At 46.4% G+C, this 18049-nt stretch overlaps 1 protein-coding gene across 6 annotated transcripts in view; it reads left to right on the forward strand.

Annotated features, from left to right (window-relative positions):
- Positions 1 to 18049, forward strand: part of EFR3B (EFR3 homolog B) — a 148076-nt gene that overhangs the window by 49842 nt on the left and 80185 nt on the right. Inside the window, exon 1 of one of the 6 annotated variants that reach the window (XM_079968590.1) lies at positions 12800 to 12824. The exons of the other annotated variants lie outside the window; for them this stretch is intronic. Coding sequence (XP_079824716.1) covers positions 12812 to 12824 — 13 coding nt within the window. The 5' untranslated portion in view covers positions 12800 to 12811. Of the gene's footprint in view, positions 1 to 12799; positions 12825 to 18049 lie in introns of those variants that run through there. 6 annotated transcript variants of the gene reach the window in all.

Here is an 18049-nt window from a genome sequence, read left to right on the forward strand (position 1 = left end):
TTAATTGGTTACAGTGGTACCTCAGGTTACAGACGCTTCAGGTTACAGACTCCGCTAACCCAGAAATAGTACCTCAGTTTAAGGACTTTGCTTCAGGATGAGAACAGAAATCCTGCCACGTGCGGCGCGACGGCACCAGGAGGCCCCATTAGCTAAAGTGGTGCTTCAGGTTAAGAACAGTTTCAGGTTAAGAACAGACCTCCAGAACAAATTAAGTACTTAACTCGAGGTACCACTGTATTGTATTTTAATATTCTGTCGGAAGCCACCTAGAGTGGCTGGGGAAACCCAGCCAGAAGGGCAGGGTATAAATAAATTGTTGTTGTTGTTGTTATGCAATAGCTCGCTACTGTACTTTTTGGTTGTTAATAATGGAAATAAAGAGAAATAAATGAGAGGGAGGTGGCAGGGAGAAGAGGGTATTTTGCTCTCGTGGAGCAGAGGCAAGCATCTCAGAAGGTGCTGCCAGAATTTGAACTAGGTGCTGTTCACATCACAGCGGGGGGAAAGGGGAGGGACATTGTGCAAACACCCCAGCCATGACATACTGCAGACTTGCTAAGTGGGGAGAGGGGGGGTCAGATCAGGCGGTCACATGGCATTGTCATTGAGGGCAACCCCCTGAGAAGCAACATTAGCAGATTCCAGAAAGCCACAAGCAGACTCCATTTCTGCACTCCGGTCTGTTTCCCCTCCTGATCTAGGACATTAATTCTGGCTCAGAGACCGTATGTTAAAACCTGCTCGTGAATCCAAAGTCCCAGATGATGCGGAAGCTGGCAAATCCCCTTAGCCTTCCCGGATTGGAGCAGATCTAAAACGAGTTTCCTTTTTTTAAATCTTGCCTTTTCCCACAGAATTGTAGAGTTGGAAGGGACCCATAGAGTCATCTAGTCCACCCCTCCGCCTATTTGCTTCTCTCCTCCAACTACCTGAAGTGAAGGGGGTAGAACTGGACACTCAGATAGCTCAGTCAGTAAAGCATGAGACTCTTAATCTCAGGGTCCTGAATTCAAGCCCCACAATGGGCAAAAAAGATTCCTGCATTCAGTGCAAGGAGGCTGATGGAGACTTTTACCACATGTGGCAGACTTGTGATAAAGTTAAGAACTTTTGGGAGATGATTTATAATGAACTAAAGAAAATATTTAAATATTTGTTGTTGTTCTTGTTTAGTCGTTTAGTCGTGTCCGACTCTTCGTGACCCCCTGGACCAGAGCACGCCAGGCCCTCCTGTCCTCCACTGCCTCCCGCAGTTGGGTCAAACGCATGTTGGTAGCTTCAAGAACACTGTCCCACCATCTCATCCTCTGCCATCCCCTTCTCCTTGTGCCCTCCATCTTTCCCAGCATCAGGGTCTTTTCCAGGGAGTCTTCTCTTCTCATGAGTGGCCAAAGTCTTGGAGCCTCAGCTTCAGGATCTGTCCTTCCCGTGAGCACTCAGGGCTGATTTCCTTCAGAATGGAGAGGTCTGATCTTCTTGCTGTCCATGGGACTCTCAAGAGTCTCCTCCAGCACCAGAATTCAAAAGCATCCATTCTTCGGCGTTCAGCCTTCTTTATGGTCCAGCTCTCACTTCCATACATCACTACTGGGAAAACCATAGCTTTAACTATACGGACCTTTGTTAGCAAGGTGATGTCTCTGCTTTTTTGACTGCCTAATAGCAAGAGCTGCTTGACAGGGGGGCAGACTTGCCCAAAAAGCTTGTTGGCTTCCCCTTGCTGGAGGATGCACAATTTGTGCAAGAGAGATCAAATCAAATATCCTTTATTAGGCATAGCAAACCACACATTATCAAACAGACACCGTATACAAATTGTGCATAGTACAAGCTCAGCATAACAAGGTTTGTCCCGGTCAGAACTTTAACTCCAGAGGAAATCAATTTGCATAAATAATACAATACAACACTACCACATCACCTATCTATTAAGAACCACTAAATCTCTTTATATGGCCCAGTCTTTCTACATGGACAGCACTGAAAAATTCAGCCACTATTAAAGTAATTTGATCATTCCTGTCTGAAAGCAGGGCCCTGAACCGTTGGTATCATAGAATTCAGCCTATTGAGTTGTAAGGCCTCTAATAATTGTCTTCTGGCATAAATGCCAAAATCACATGAAAAGAAAATATGCTCCAAAGTATGAGGTTCCTGTTTACTACATTTGCAGAGACGCTCTGATTCTGGGAGAGCTCAATATCTTTCTCTCACTATCATCGAGGGAAACCTTTTAAATCTGGCTAACATAAACAGCTTGCGCAATTCATGATTCTTCAGATTTCTCATGTATCCCTTTTGAAAATCTCTACACAAAGGGAGATTTAAATAGAGAGGAGAGCAAGTGCTCTGCTTGTGCAAGAGAGATGCTGAGGTTTTTAATAATAATATTTATTTTTATTTATACCCCGTCCATCTGTCTGGGTTGCCCCAGCCACTCTGGGTGGCTTCCAACACGCATAAAAATAGTAATAAAACATCAAACATTAATAGCAGCAATCTGATGCAATAGAAAAAGTCACAATAACTTTAGAATAAGCAACTTATATCAAATAAAGCAATATTCAGTAATCCATTAGACTAGGTGAGCGCCAAACTCCATTTTTTGGTGAAACAACAGCCGGGCTGAATTTTCTCAAGTCCCTTGGGCTAATATGTCCAATCTTCTTTCAGACATGAATTTGTCTAATAATTCACTTTTAGGCCAGGTTGGTGGCCATTTACTCCCTCCTGTGGCAGTGAGTTCCGTAGGTGAATGACACACGGCACAAAGAGGAACTTTACCTGTCTTGAACCTGCCAATTTTTGGATAACCCAGATGAGGCGGCAGGTCAGCTCTCTCCCACCTTGCCAGCAAACAAACAAGACAACGCAAAAACACTGAAGCAGAACTTTTGGAGCTGAGGAAATTGATCTAATAGGGGATAATTACAGTAATTCATCTTTAACCGCTGCCAGTAGGGATTGCAACCTTTATTTAGCCGCTTTGATGCCTGCATGAGCTGTTAAGGTATTATAATCAACACCTTAAATGTATTTTCATGTTCTAAATGAGTCTTGGCAGCTCTGCCAAGCGACATATTCAGCTGATATTCAGAACTGATCAGGAGCAGGAGGCAATTTATTATTTGTTTGTTGCCTGGCTGGTACAATTTCAGACTGCAGAGTCAGGGGCAAAGAGGACGGGTCCCGTTTTCGGTTTCCTTCCCCTAAGAAGACGCTTGGATAGGCGTGGATCTTGTTAAAGCAGAAATCAGAAGGCGCAACGATAGGATGAGGGAGACTATCTAGGTCGTGATGTGTGTGGAAAGCATCTAAGTGCCCCATTGGAGTCTGGGTCTGCTGCCCCTGCCAATCCTGCCACCCGAGGCAATCGCCTCACCTTGCCTCACGGCCCCATACCATATCACTTTAAACCACCATGGCTCCCACCGCCACCAAAGAATGTCTGGAAACGTAGTTTATTAAGAGTGTTGCCCATTGTTAAGAGATTCCCTATTCCCCCGCCCCCCACAGAGCTACAATTCCCAGAGTTCTCCAGGAATGGGGATTTTAAGGAAATGGCTGGTGCTGTGATGTTTTCATTCTAATTATTAGGGTGTGTGTGTGTGTGTGTGTGTGTGTGTGTATGAATGTTTAATTGTTTTTAATGTCCCCCCCTCCCCCAGTTTTTAGCTGTCTCTATTTTATCTGCAAGCCGTCTTGAGTCCCTGTCAGGGAAAAGACTGGATATAAATTTGTTGTTGTTGTTGTTGTTGTTGTTGTTGTTGTTGTTGTTGTTGTTGTTGTTGTTATTCCCCACCCATCTGGGTGGCTTCCAACAAAAGATTAAAAATACATTAAAATAGGTAAAGGTAAAGGGACCCCTGACCATTAGGTCCAGTCTGACTCTTGAGTTGCAGTGCTCATCTCGCTTTATTGGCCGAGGGAGCCGGCATACAGCTTCCGGGTCATGTGGCCAGCATGACTAAGCGCTTCTGGCGAACCAGAGCAGCGCATGGAAACGCCGTTTACCTTCCCGCCGGAGTGGTACCTATTTATCTACTTGCACGATGCCTTATGAGGAACGGCTAAGGGAGCTGGGCATGTTTAGCCTGGAGAAGAGGAGGTTAAGGGGTGCTATGATAGCCATGTTCAAATATGTAAAAGGATGTCACATAGAGGAGGGAGAAAGGTTGTTTTCTGCTGCTCCAGAGAAGCGGACACGGAGCAATGGCTCCAAACTACAAGAAAGAAGATTCCACCTAAACATTAGGAAGAACTTCCTGACAGTAAGAGCTGTTTGACAGTGGAATTTGCTGCCAAGGAGTGTGGTGGAGTCTCCTTCTTTGGAGGTCTTTAAGCAGAGGCTTGACAACCATATGTCAGGAGTGCTCTGATGGTGTTTCCTGCTTGGCAGGGGGTTGGACTCGATGGCCCTTGTGGTCTCTTCCAACTCTATGATTCTATGTGCTTTCGAACTGCTAGGTTGGCAGGAGCAGGGACCGAGCAACGGGAGCTCACCCCATCGCAGGGATTCGAACTGCTGACCTTCTGATCAGAAGTTCCTAGGCTCTGTGGTCATTAAAAACTTCCCTAAACAAGGCTGCCTTCAGATGTCTTCTAAAAGTCAGATAGTTGTTTATTTCCTTGACTTCTGATGGGAGGGCGTTCTACGAGTTGGGTGCCACCACCGAGAAGGCCCTCTGCCTGATTCCCTGTCACCTCACTTCTTGCAGGGAGGGAAATGCCAGAAGGCCCTTGGAGCCGGACCTCTGTGTCCGGGCTGAACGATGGAGGTGCAGACACTTAGCATAATAAGTGATTGTCAAACCTCTTTGAAACGTGTGTCAGTATCCTTAAACCCCTTTCCACAAAGCAGGGTGCTCAACACACAATCCTGGTGGACCTTTATCTTGGTATTGGATGTCGGCTTCACGTTCTTCCATACCCTTTCAGAGAGGAGAGCCATTGCCGTAGGGCCTTGCCAATACGCTGGTCTTAAACTGGGGTGCTCAGAAATGGACACAGCATTCCAGGTGTGATCTGTCCAAGGCAGACTAGAGCAGTACCATGACTTCCCTTGATCTGGGCACCAGACTTCTGTGGATGCAGCCTAGAATAGTGTTAGCTTTTTTTGCTGCTGCATCACATTGTTGACTGATGTTCAACTTGTTGTCCACTAAGACCCCTAGATTCTTTTCACATGCACTGCCAGATGTCCTCCATCTTATATTTGTTGTGGGAATGTTCAGGGATGCAGGAGAGGATATATTGTCTGATTATATCCTTTTCCCACTTGTGTTAACAAGTTCCACAATTTAGCAGAGTAACATTCCCCTTTTTAAACTTGCAGCGGATGCGTTAGCTCAGGCTCGCTAAAGCCTCTATAATAACTGTTCTGGTATTTTCCCCTCATTCCCTCATAAAAGATAAGACACGACACAGTCTTCTGTAAAAGTATAAAAAGGTTTACTCACATATCATTCTGTTCACAATCGGATCCCAGAAGGCAGACTTAGCTTTGAAAAGTAACATACACTATGAAACTATCTCATAAGGAGACAGTCCCTTTGTCCCTTTGTCTTTGGCTAAGCAGATGTTGCTTCTTCGATGCATGTAGTCAAAGAGAGGGAGATGGCTGCCCTGCCCTGTGCTTTTGTCGTTACCTGCACAGGTGAGGCCACGCCCACCTCTAGTCACATGCAGAGAAAGTCTGTCCCAGCCCAGAAGGAAACAGGAAGTTTACCTGCTGGCTGGACAAACATTCCTCCCCATGTGTAAGCATGTTCACTCTAGGAATGTTGTACTTGACTGCTCTTGTGTTTCACATCCCACATTTGTGCCTCGGATTTTTTCCCCTACATAAGTGTAGTGCTGCCTGGGGCCGATGGGAATTACAGTCCAACATATTTGGAGGGCGCTAGGTTGGCAAAGGCTGGCTTCCTCGCCACGCGCTCATCATGCTGTTGAAAGATGCTCCATGTGGTTGGAGCTGCTTTCCATGGGTCTTTGTTTCTGAGGGAGGCTGTTCCGCCCGGCAACCTCCCCCCCCCCCCAGCCTGCACAGTGCAAGGAGAAGGGAATGTTTGTTAACTCTGCTTTTTTCCTGCCTGCCTTCAATGCAGACCTCATTGACTCAGGTAGAAAGCAACATCATTCTTCTGCGCTTCACCCCCCCCCCCCCCCCGATCTTGAACATCGTCTGGGTGATTAACCTTAAAGCTCTCCTCGTAACCCCCACCTCGCACCCACAACTCAGCCCCCACTGCCCAAGACACAAAGAGACCCATTTTTCCATCCTGCCTCCTCAGCATCCCTGTGACTCAGCAGAGACTCTCATGCCAGCCTGGCAGAAGCTGTGTTTTATTTCCATCTTCTGGGGAGAGCAGTCCCTGGAGATGACAAAGATATTCTCTCTCTCTCTCTCTCTTTCCTGGCACAATTCCCAGCAGGTGCAAAAAGCCCTGCTATACACCAAGCCAGGTTTTCTCACACCTGCAATTGCATTTCTTAGCTAGGAGAAGCGCATAGCAGAGAACCAGAAACCCACCCCAATCCCCTGGTCTGTCTCCTGGCATGGGCAAAGAGCATCGCTGATCCTTCTCACGTGGCTGTCTCCATGGCCGACCCTTGCGGCCTCAGGCTGGCGTGGTGCTGGAAAGTGGACCAACTCTCCAGAGGTACATTCCTCCTTCTGTTTTCAGGGTGTATGCTCAAAGTGCGTCACTCTGATGTTTGCAGCGAATGGAGCCGACTTCTTTCTTTCTTTCTTTCTTTCTTTCTTTCTTTCTTTCTTTCTTTTCTTTCTTTCTTTCTTTCTCCCGCTGTTTCAGTTCCCCTGCGGGGGAATGAGAGAGGAATTGGGTGCACTCTTCCCACCTTGGATCGAATCTATGCTTCCAGGTGCCATAAGAAAGCTGCAGAGATAGCGCAGGATAGTGCGCACCCCCGGAAATGATCTCTTTCAGCTTCTGCCTTCTGGAAGAAGTTACAGGGTTATAAAGACTAGGACTAGCCCCCTGAGAAACAGTTTCTACCCAAATGCGATTTTGGTTTTATTATAATAATAATAATAATAATAATAATAATAATAATAATAAGTATTATTTATTATTTATACCCCGCCCATCTGGCTGAGTTTCCCCAGCCACTCTGAGTGGCTTCCAATCGAGTGTTAAAAACAATACAGCATTAAACATTAAAAGCCTCCCTAAACAGGGCTGCCTTCAGATGTCTTCTAAAAGTCTGGTAGTTGTTTTTCTCTTTGACATCTGCTGGGTGGGCGTTCCACAGGGTGGGTGCCACCACCAAGAAGACCCTCTACCTGGTTCCCTGTAACTTGGCTTCTCGCAACGAGGGAACCGCCAGAAGGCCCTCGGCGTTGGACCTCAGCGTCCGGGCAGAACAATAGGCGTGGAGCCACTCCTTCAGGTATACAGGCCGTTTAGGGCTTTCAAGGTCAGCACCAACACTTTTTAAATGTAGTGTAAGGAGTCTTTATGGGAGTGTATATTATTTTAAAAATGGAGTATCAGAGTTTTTAGGGGGCTAACCAGGCTGGGATAGCTGGGATAGCAGGCTTGTTGGTTTTGAATGTCTTATGTAGATTTGATTTTTTTTTCATTTCCGTTGTTCTGTATGGGACAATGACAATAAAGATTATCGTATTGTATTGTATCGTATTGTAACTCCAAGCCTGCCTTCTCCAGGTGGAGGGGTTCCACAGAGCAGGCCCTGCTGGCGAGACCCCAAAATCCTGCTTGCAGGGTTACTCTTTTAAACCAGGGATGGGGACCAGGGATGCTCCAGCTATTGCCGGACTCTTTTCTGTCCCAGTCAACAAGGTCAGAGACCCTTCCCTGTGCTGTTCAGGAGGCAAAAATTATGGCGAGCTTCGAACATGTCCTAAAGACCCATCTATTCCCAGGCTTGTAAGATTCACTGTTGAGCTGGATGAGATGTTCTTAAATGGGTCTTGAGTTGGAAACACAAAGCCGTATGCATGGATCAATTTGTTATTGTTGTTGTTTAGTCATTTAGTCGTGTCCGACTCTTCGTGACCCCCTGGACCAGAGGACGCCAGGCACTTCTGTCTTCCACTGCCTCCCGCAGTTGGGTCAGGGTCATGCTGGTGGATCAATTACGGGAAGGCAAATCAATGCCTGGTGACAATAACACAAGTGGGCAAAGGGAGACCTGTTTCCAACACAAGACCCATTGAAGAACATCTCATCCAGCTCAATCTTTGAAAAACAGCTTTGAAAAACCTTTTCATATTCTCCAGTGTGCTACCCTTGCCGTTGTGGCGGCACGGGGTTGCCGTCCTGTGACTGGTCTTACACTACTTGTTGAACGGATCATTTATCCAGTCTGTATAACATTTACTGCACATGTAACTTGTTAAGCTAGAGTTGTACATTTATCCACTCCATGTTTAAAGTATCTCCAGGCTTTGTCTCGCACATGGCACCTTAGTAAGTTTGTTGTTTGAACAGTTACAAGTCTATCTCTATTCTAGTTATTGCTGTAGTAAATTGGGTTTTATACTTATAAGCCAGTTTGTGGCGGTGGTGTTTTCTTGTATTATTATTACTGTCACCACATTTGATACTTTGTGTATATACTTTGTAAGGTCCACCACCTTGTCCTGTTTTATCAATATATAACTGAGTGCTTTATTGATGGCTTCTCTGTTTTACTCATCTGTTTCTTTGTATTGTCGGCTTTTAATGTTGTACATGCATCTTGCGTTTTTAAATCGTCTAGCTCCGTTTTACGTAAACCGCTATGGGATTTTGCAGGTTAAGTGGTATATAAATGTTATTGATGATGATGAAAGTTAGGACAAGGGCTTTGGCACCAAGGAAGCTGGATGGGTCGATAGTAAGGCTTGGTAATATATGGTTTTCAATATCACAATAGATCACCAGCTAAACATTGTGATATACTGATATATCAGGATGTCTGAAATAGGAATGGCGCTGGTTTTCAACTTTGTGATATATCACCAGCTAAACTTCATGGTATACTGATATAGAATTGTAGAGTTGGAAGGGACCCGAGGGTCATCTAGTCCAACCCCCTGTAATGCAGGAATATATATCACAAATAAGGATGGAGCTATGAAGAGGCTATGAGAGTTTTTACTTTCTTGGGCTCCATGATCACTGCAGATGGTGACAGCAGCCACGAAATTAAGATGCCTGCTTCTTGGGAGAATAGCAATGACAAACCTAGACAGCATCTTAAAAAGCAGAGACATCATCTTGCCAACAAAGGTCCGTATAAAGCTATGGCTTTCCCAGTAGTGATGTATGGAAGTGAGAGCTGGACCATAAAGAAGGCTGATCGCCAAAGAATGGATGCTTTTGAATTCTGGTGCTGGAGGAGACTCTTGAGAGTCCCAGGGACAGCAAGAAGATCAAACCTCTCCATTCTGAAGGAAATCAGCCCTGAGTGCTCACTGGAAGGACAGATCCTGAAGCTGAGGCTCCAAGACTTTGGCCACCTCATGAGAAGAGAAGACTCCCTGGAAAAGACCCTGATGTTGGGAAAGACGGAGGGCACAAGGAGAAGGGGACGACAGAGGACGAGATGGTTGGATAGTGTTCTCGAAGCTACCAGCATGAGTTTGACTAAACTGCGGGAGGCAGTGGAAGACAGGAGTGCCTGGCGTGCTCTGGTCCATGGTGTCACGGAGAGTCGGACATGACTAAGTGACTAAACAACAACAACATGAAGAGGCATTGGCAGGCTTTACAGCTTTTCCCACCTTGTGATTTCTGCATAGCACCCACTCATCATGATTCTCAATATATTGCCAGGTCAAAAATTATGAAACCGATATCACGATATGGACTTCAAACTGGTTTTGGACAGTCCTAGCAGAGCCCTAGTCTGTAGGGTGGTGTCACCGCCCCCCTCCTGATTCAGTCCGGGAGCGTAGCACCTACCTCTCGGCTTGCTTCTGCAAAGCTTCCAGCAGCCCGAAGCCTCTCTAAGCTTCCATTAAGCAAATCATCTAGGAGAAGTTAACTGACTCCATCTGTTCCTCACGGAAACCTGTTTGCACTGCGTGTTCTAAGCCAAACCTGGCTGTGTTTACATTTCTGCCAAAGGGAGAACAAGAAAGAGATTCGGGTTCTGTAGCTGGGAGGTTCAGCAGTTCAGTTCTGCGCGTCTTAAAGGGGAAATTAGTACTCAGGGCCTTTTCCGGTGGTTTTTAAGAACCGACAGATGGTGGGGGCTGCCTTTCTTTGTCAAAGCAGGGGAGGTAGAGGGATCTGCTTCTGTCTGCAGGGATTTGGGTCTAGATGGGGAAAGCGGGGGGGGGGGGGAGTTTGTCATTGGAAGAGAAAAAAACAAAACAAAACCAGCCTCTTAATAAGGGCGAGGGAGTAATGTATCTTGGCAGGCTGATGGCTTTGTGTGGGGAGAATGGAGGACACCTCCCTCGATAGGTATGAATCCCCACCTCCCTGGGCAGGAAGGACATGAGAAGAGTCTACTGGATCAGGCCAATGCCCCCTCTAGTCCAGCCTCCTGGCCAACAAGGCGCCTGTGGGAAACCAGCAATCAGGATTCGAACACACGCCCTTCTGTGATTTCCAGCAACTAATATTCAGAATTGATTGTAACGGGCAGAACAGAGCCATCATACAGGGATGGCCAAGACATCACATCTGGGGGCCAGTTACCACTCTGTTGAGGATGCGGGTGGAGCTGTGGTCTAAACTACTGAGCCTCTTGGGCTTGCCAATCGGAAGTTTGGCGGTTCGAATCCCCGCAATGGAGTGAGCTCCCGTTGCTCTGTCCCAGCTCCTGCCAAACTAGCAGTTCGAAAGCACATCAAAGTGCAAGTAGATAAATAGGTACCACTCCAGCAGGAAGGTAAACAGCGTTTCCGTGCACTCTGGTTTCCGTCACGGTGTCCCGTTGCACCACAAGCGGTTTGAGTCCTGCTGGCCACAAGACAAGACCTGGAAAGCCGTCTGCGGACAGGCTTGGCAGAAATGACCGGCAGAATCCGTGACCAGGGAAAAGAGGCGGCGGAAGAAGATTGGAAGAAATTTAAAGACTATTTGCAGAAATATTGTAAAACTAATGAATGTTAGAATGATGTTGGAAAGAAATTAAATGGTTTCCAGCTGAAAGGCTAAGAGATAGGGAAAATAAGGTTTTGAAATAAGTATCAGAACTAATGATGAGGATTTGCTGAATAAATAATTTGAATGGGGATATAAGAAAGGGAGGTGTAAGAAGGTCGGGAAAATAAGGTGAAAGAAAATAAGTGAATGGAAACTGTACGTGTTTTTACATTGTTTTTATTTTTTGTATTGTTATATTTTTGTATTTTTCTATTTTTGTTGTTTCTTTTTTTTGTCCTATTTTTGAAACTTTAATAAATATCTATATATATATAAAAAGAAAGCCGTCTGTGGACAAACGCTGGCTCCCTCGGCCTGAAAGTGAGATGAGCGCTGCAGCCCCATAGTGGCCTTTGACTTGACTTAACCGCCCAGGGGCCCTTTACCATTTACCTTAAGCTCTGGCTAGCCAAGCACAGATAGACTCACAAATTCATGTGTGTGACAAATTCCATAGGGGCCATCCTATGAGGCTGCAATAGATTTCAATGGATTTTTTTTTTTTTTTAAATTTCCAACAAGTTTTTATTATTAAAATAATTCAGCATCAATACACACATGTTACGAATATACAAACATACAAACATTTCATACAGTCCTTTAAAATGTTCATACATATCCACACTCAATCCCACAGATACTTCCTTTTCCCATCACCATCCTTCACCATCCTTCAGCCCACCCTTGTGTTTGATTGTTTGGGTAACTTCAGCACCAGATAGAAAATTCACCTCCCCCCCTTACAAATACATGCATTTGGAGAGAATCCCTAACTTGGTATCTGAAGAAGTGTGCATGCAAATGAAAACTTATACCCAGAACAAACTTAAAAGGTAAAGGGAGCTCACCCCATCACAGGGATTCGAACCACGACCTTCCATTCGGCAAGCCCTAGGCTCCGTGGTTTAGACCCCAGCGCCACCCGCGTCATAGAACAAACTTAGTTGGTCTCTAAGGTGCTACTGGACCATTTTTATTTTTTTATTTTTTATTTCGACTGCGTCGGACCAACACGGCTACCTACCTAAATCTTGGCAGAGAAAGAGAGAGAGAAGACCTGAAATACAAAACAAAACTAGCATTATCCTGTATTATGCTAGGATTGCCATACAGTGGTACCTCGGGTTAAGAACTTAATTCGTTCTGGAGGTCCTTTCTCAACCTGAAACTGTTCTTAACCTGAAGCACCACTTTAGCTAATGGGGCCTCCCGCTGCCGCCACAACGCCAGAGCACGATTTCTGTTCTCATCCTGAAGCAAAGTTCTTAACCCGAGGTACTATTTCTGGGTTAGCGGAGTCTGTAACCTGAAGCGTCTGTAACCCGAGGTACCACTGTATTTCATAAACTGAAAATCTGGACGCAAAAGTTTTTTGGGGAGGGGGGCGGTTTGACTAAAGTTGTTGAGCTTTGGCATAGGACTGCCGAAGTGTGCATGAGCATGGATAGAAGCTTTTCCCTGCCGGAAGCAGAGACCCAGCCGGGAGGCGAGAGGTCTTTGCAAGGGAGCATCGGCCACTGGCTGTGGTCTTGCCGGCCATTGGCACAGCGTATCACAGCCTGGGCTGGGCCAGGCTTGCTGACGGCTTCCGTCTCCATCTCGAGGTGGCTCAAGTCTTTGTCACAGAGACAAAGGGCTGGACTTTGGCTGTCGCCAGATACATGATCCCGGCGGAGCAGATGGAGGCCGCAAGTAAACCGGGGCCGGGAGGTTGGAAATGCTGTGCTGAATTTCTTTTCGGGGTTCTTTCTTTTGCATAGACTCCCTTCGCCTTCTCCTCCTTTTGCTTTTTAAAAAATTGTTTCCTTTCAGCACTGTATTATACTGTATTGTTTTAATTAGTGTTTTTATAGTTGTTCTGATTTTGTGTGGAGTGCCCTACCTGGGTGGATGGAGCAGCCAAGTAATTTTCGCTGTCCCTGAGAGGGGGCAATGACAATAAAGATATTATTATTATTATTATTATTATTATTATTATTATTATTATTACTACTACTACTACTCAGTGTTGTTTCGCCTCCTTGGTTTCTCTCACTGGGAGAGCACACGCCTGCCAGTGGTTGGGGATACTTTTCCTCTCTCGGGCAAGGGCAAGGGATGTAAAAAGGTGCGTGGCGGGCACGATCCGCCAGGGGTAGGTCTTGCCCCGCTCCTGTTCATCGGTAACAGACTGGATATGGGTGAACTTCGTCGAGACGGGACCGAGGGGGCTCTGTGTTGTTTGGAAAGCAGAACGGGGATTCGCCTGAAGAATCAGTTTTGTAGTTTGGATGCATAGCTGTCAACTTTTCCCTCTTTTAAAGGGAATTTCCCTTATTCCGAATAGGATTCCTCGCAAGAAAAGGGAAAAGTTGACTGTGATGTGATCCTGGACTCAGCTCTGAGCCTGGATTCCCAGGTCTCTGCAGTTGCCAGGAGTGCATTTTATGGAATCATAGAATTGTACAGTTGGAAGGGACCCTTCGGGATCATCTAGTCCAACCCCCTGTGATGCAGAAATATGCATCTGTCCCACACGGGGAATCGAACCTGCAACTTTGGCATTATCAGCATTGTGCTCTTACCAACTGAGCTATCTGTTTCCACAATTATAGCTAGTGTATTATTCTGAAAGGCCTTGGGGAAACTAACTTTTTTTTTTAAGGGCTCTTGAATAGTGCAATGCTGTTGTTTATTTTCAATATTTGTTTTTATTATCCTGCATTTTAGAGGGTTGTAATAGAAGACCAACTCTACAATTCTGTGATTTTAATCAAATTGTTTTTATATTGTTTTACCTCTATTACAGTTTTATTTTTTTCTTAACGATTCTCTTTTATATGCTTTTAGCTCTTTGCATTTTGTTGGGCTTGCTTTAATTTGTGTAAGCCACTTTGAGTCCCGGACCCACTTTGGGCCCAGGAAGAAGGCAGGATAGAAAATAATAGTAGTTTGAGCAGGGCTTGTGCAGGGAAAGCTCCCAGCGGATGGTGCCTTGCAAACCTAGCAGGTTTCGAGATAGGCACTTAATTTACAAGTGGGTTGTTGCAACAGTGCAAGTGGGGTTCTCTGTGTATGGTTTACAACTTTAATCCAGTTTAAATGAGAAGAGAAAGTATCGACTGGTATTTTGATGTAAACTCCCCCCCCCAAAAAAAAACTTGCTTGCATGAGGAATAAAGACCTTACAATAAGCAGCTGACTAAAAGGGACGTGGGTGGCGCTGTGGGTTAAACTACAGAGCCTAGGGCTTGCTGATCAGGTCGGTGGTTCGAATCCCCACGAAGGGGTGAGCTCCCGTTGCTCGGTCCCTGCTCCTGCCAACCTAGCAGTTCAAAAGCACGTCAAAGTGCAAGCAGATAAATAGGTACCGCTCTGGCAGGAAGGTAAACGGTGTTTCCGTGCGCTGCTCTGGTTCGCCAGAAGTGGCTTAGTCATGCTGGCCACATGACCCGGAAGCTGTACGCCGGCTCCCTCAGCCAATAAAGCAAGATGAGTGCCGCAACCCCAGAGTCGGCCACGACTGGACCTAATGGTCAGGGGTCCCTTTACCTTTACTAATCCCCATGTTACACTCATACATCACGGTTACATTATGAAAGGGGAGGTCTGATGGCAATAATCTGAGAATCCTGGACCCTGCCCCATGGTTCTCCTTGCCCTCCACCAAAAACCCATCAAGTGTAACAAAAGAGATACGGTATTTACATTTCCCTATTTCCCAGCCAAGTTCATCACACCCTTTTGTCTTCATCTGGGTTTGTTATTTCTGGAATGACTACCTGTCTGGCACTCAAGTATCAGGATGCCAGGAATTATCCCTCAGGCAGAGGGGCTGCTGAGTAGCTGAGCTCACATGTCTATAAGTGTTGAATAGTGGGTAGACATAGCAGACGACACAGCGATTTCTCCAAAGCAGCTCTTTATTTGTAAGCTGTCACAGAACTGAACAGCAAACAGCTCAGCCAGCCTGCTTTTATAGGCAGCTGGCTGTCAACGTTGTAGCAACAACAACCCAGGGTTTCCCGCCTAAAATAACTGACGTGGACCTGAGTGAAAACTACATACACAATACTCCTGGTGGCCAGGGTGAGAACTTCAATACATAACACCCCTCCCCACCGAGATAAGGCGTTAGTTACAATCGTAATGTTTTCCTTATATACAGCACTACACGTAATGGTTCAATTAGGCACAAAGCATATTGGTTACATTTCACATACTTCCATTAGACCAACAGTGTTACATGTCCAACAACACAGTCCTTTAAATACGGTCTACTGGCCTTGTGGATTTCCTGGGCGGAGAGTTCAACAGCTTCTGAGGCCACGGCCTCCTCAGTGGCTTTCTGCAGCGTGAGGTCTGGCTTGGCGAGGAAATGCCGTTGCAGACGGATGTCCCGGACCCCACAGATGATTTGATCCATCAGGGCATCATCTAAGTCTCGGAACTCGCAGTGCATTGCAGCCTGTCGCAGGGCGGTGGTATAGTTGTTGATTGATTCCCCCTCTTCCTGGTTCCGGTGGTAGAACGCATGGCGGGCAGCAATCTTGGATGGCTTTGGGGCGTAGTGGTTGCGGAGCTTCTCTTGAATCGTGTCCCAAGGTGCTGCCTGGACTGCTAGAGGCGCAACCAATGCTTGGGCCGTCGCGAACACTTCAGGGCCACAAAGGCTGAGGAGAGGCCCCGCTTCTGCTCTACAGACCCTCTTGTCAGCTCATTTGCTTGGAGGTAGCAGTCAAACCGAGCGAGGTAGGAGTCCCAGGATTCAGAGGCTGGGGCAAACGGCGGTAGAGGCACCAGTGAAGCCATGGTTCCGATGCCAACGTGGAGGCGATGGATGGTACACCGTGCTCTAGCCAGAACGGTCAGCTCTGAATTGGTTCTGCTCCGTGATTTCGCTCAGTGTTTCTGCTCCGTGATTTCGCTCAGTGTTTCAGCTCCGTGATTCAGTTCATCTCAGAGGGTGGCCGCGTCTGGCTGTGCTCTGATGTCCATCGATCCCATCCTCGTCGCCAGTGTTGAATAGTGGGTAGACATAGCAGACGACACAGCGATTTCTCCAAAGCAGCTCTTTATTTTGTAAGCTGGAATAGAACTGAACAGCAAACAGCTCAGCCGGCCTGCTTTTATAGGCAGCTGGCTGTCAACATTGTAGCAACAACAACCCAGGGTTTTCCGCCTAAAATAACTGACGTGGACCTGAGTGAAAACTACATACACAATACTCCTGGTGGCCAGGGTGAGAACTTCAATACATAACAATAAGCATTTCTGAAGTTTCCCCAGTGAGCCAGTACAGAGATACATTTATCAGTGAATTCTTACATTTGGTATCGTGCAGCAAAGGCCCTTTGAATAGATAGGAATAAACTGTGATGAAGTGGGGACAAATCACAAAAGTCACAAAAGTGTGCTGGTTTTGGTAGGGGGGCTGCATGTGCATGACATCTGCTGGAGGGGCAACCCCCGTCCAACCTATACGTAAATTCCTGCAACGGGGAGAGGGGTCTTGTGTTCAAATTCTGCTTGCAGTTTACCCGCCGGCATCCGATCAGCCACTGTTGGAAGGGGTTGCTGGTCTAGATGGGCCATAGTCCTGACCCACAGGCTCTCCTTATGTTCTGTGATTGCTAAGAATGGAACCTCCAGCTTCAGTGGCAGTGCAGCTTGAAAAAAATCCTTTGCTCCTCATCGGTGAGTTTCCTGGAAGCCCCTGTTCGGAGATCAGGATGGTGGGCTAGGCAGAACTTTAGTCTGATCTGGCAAAGCAATGGATGGAGCGAAGCTTTTCTTTTTCACCCATCTGTATTTTTTTATTCATTTAAAGAAAGGGGGGATGTTTAGCCCAGGGAAGGGCCGTGTTGTGAAGATTAATCAGTTAATGTTTGCAAAGTGTGCTGAACACAGAGAGGATGAGATGAAAGCGAGGTCTTATTATGCAAATATCCTTCTTGGCATGGCGCCAGTTTCTTCATTCTCCTCATTTCTCCCCCCACCTTGGGGGAATCCTTCCCTGCCCCTCGGAGGAAGGAATAAAGCAATCTGTCAGCCTCCATCACCACCCCCCACAGCATGGCATGTTACCCCACAAGGCAGGGGCCATGGCTCCCATTTGCCTCGGCAGGGGTTCAGCTCAGTGGGTCGCCTGTGCTTTGAATGGGGAAGAAGAGGAGAGACATTAAAGGCTGTTGCATCATTCATAGAATCATAGAATCATAGAGTTGGAAGAGACCACAAGGGCCATTGAGTCCAACCCCCTGCCAAGCAGGAAACACCATCAGAGCATTCCTGACATATGGTTGTCAAGCCTCTGCTTAAAGACCTCCAAAGAAGGAGACTCCACCACACTCCTTGGCAGCAAATTCCACTGTCAAACAGCTCTTACTGTCAGGAAGTTCTTCCTAATGTTTAGGTGGAATCTTCTTTCTTGTAGTTTGGAACCATTGCTCCGTGTCCGCTTCTCTGGAGCAGCAGAAAACAACCTTTCTCCCTCCTCTATGTGACATCCTTTTATATATTTGAACATGGCTATCATATCACCCCTTAACCTCCTCTTCTCCAGGCTAAACATGCCCGGCTCCCTTAGCCGTTCCTCATAAGGCATCCTTTCCAGGCCTTTGACCATTTTGGTTGCCCTCCTCTGGACACGTTCCAGTTTGTCAATGTCCTTCTTGAACTGTGGTGCCCAGAACTGGACACAGTACTCCAGGTGAGGTCTGACCAGAGCAGAATACAGTGGCACTATTACTTCCCTTGATCTAGATGCTATACTCCTATTGATGCAACCCACAATTGCATTGGCTTTTTTAGCTGCCGCATCACACTGTTGGCTCATGTCAAGTTTGTGGTCAACCAAGACTCCTAGATCCTTTTCACATGTACTGCTCTCAAGCCAGGTGTCACCCATCTTGTATTTGTGCCTCTCATTTTTTTGC

The sequence above is a fragment of the Podarcis cretensis genome, assembly GCF_951804945.1.
Source record: "Podarcis cretensis genome assembly, chromosome: 3".
In the NCBI taxonomy this organism is placed as follows: Eukaryota; Metazoa; Chordata; class Lepidosauria; order Squamata; family Lacertidae; genus Podarcis; species Podarcis cretensis.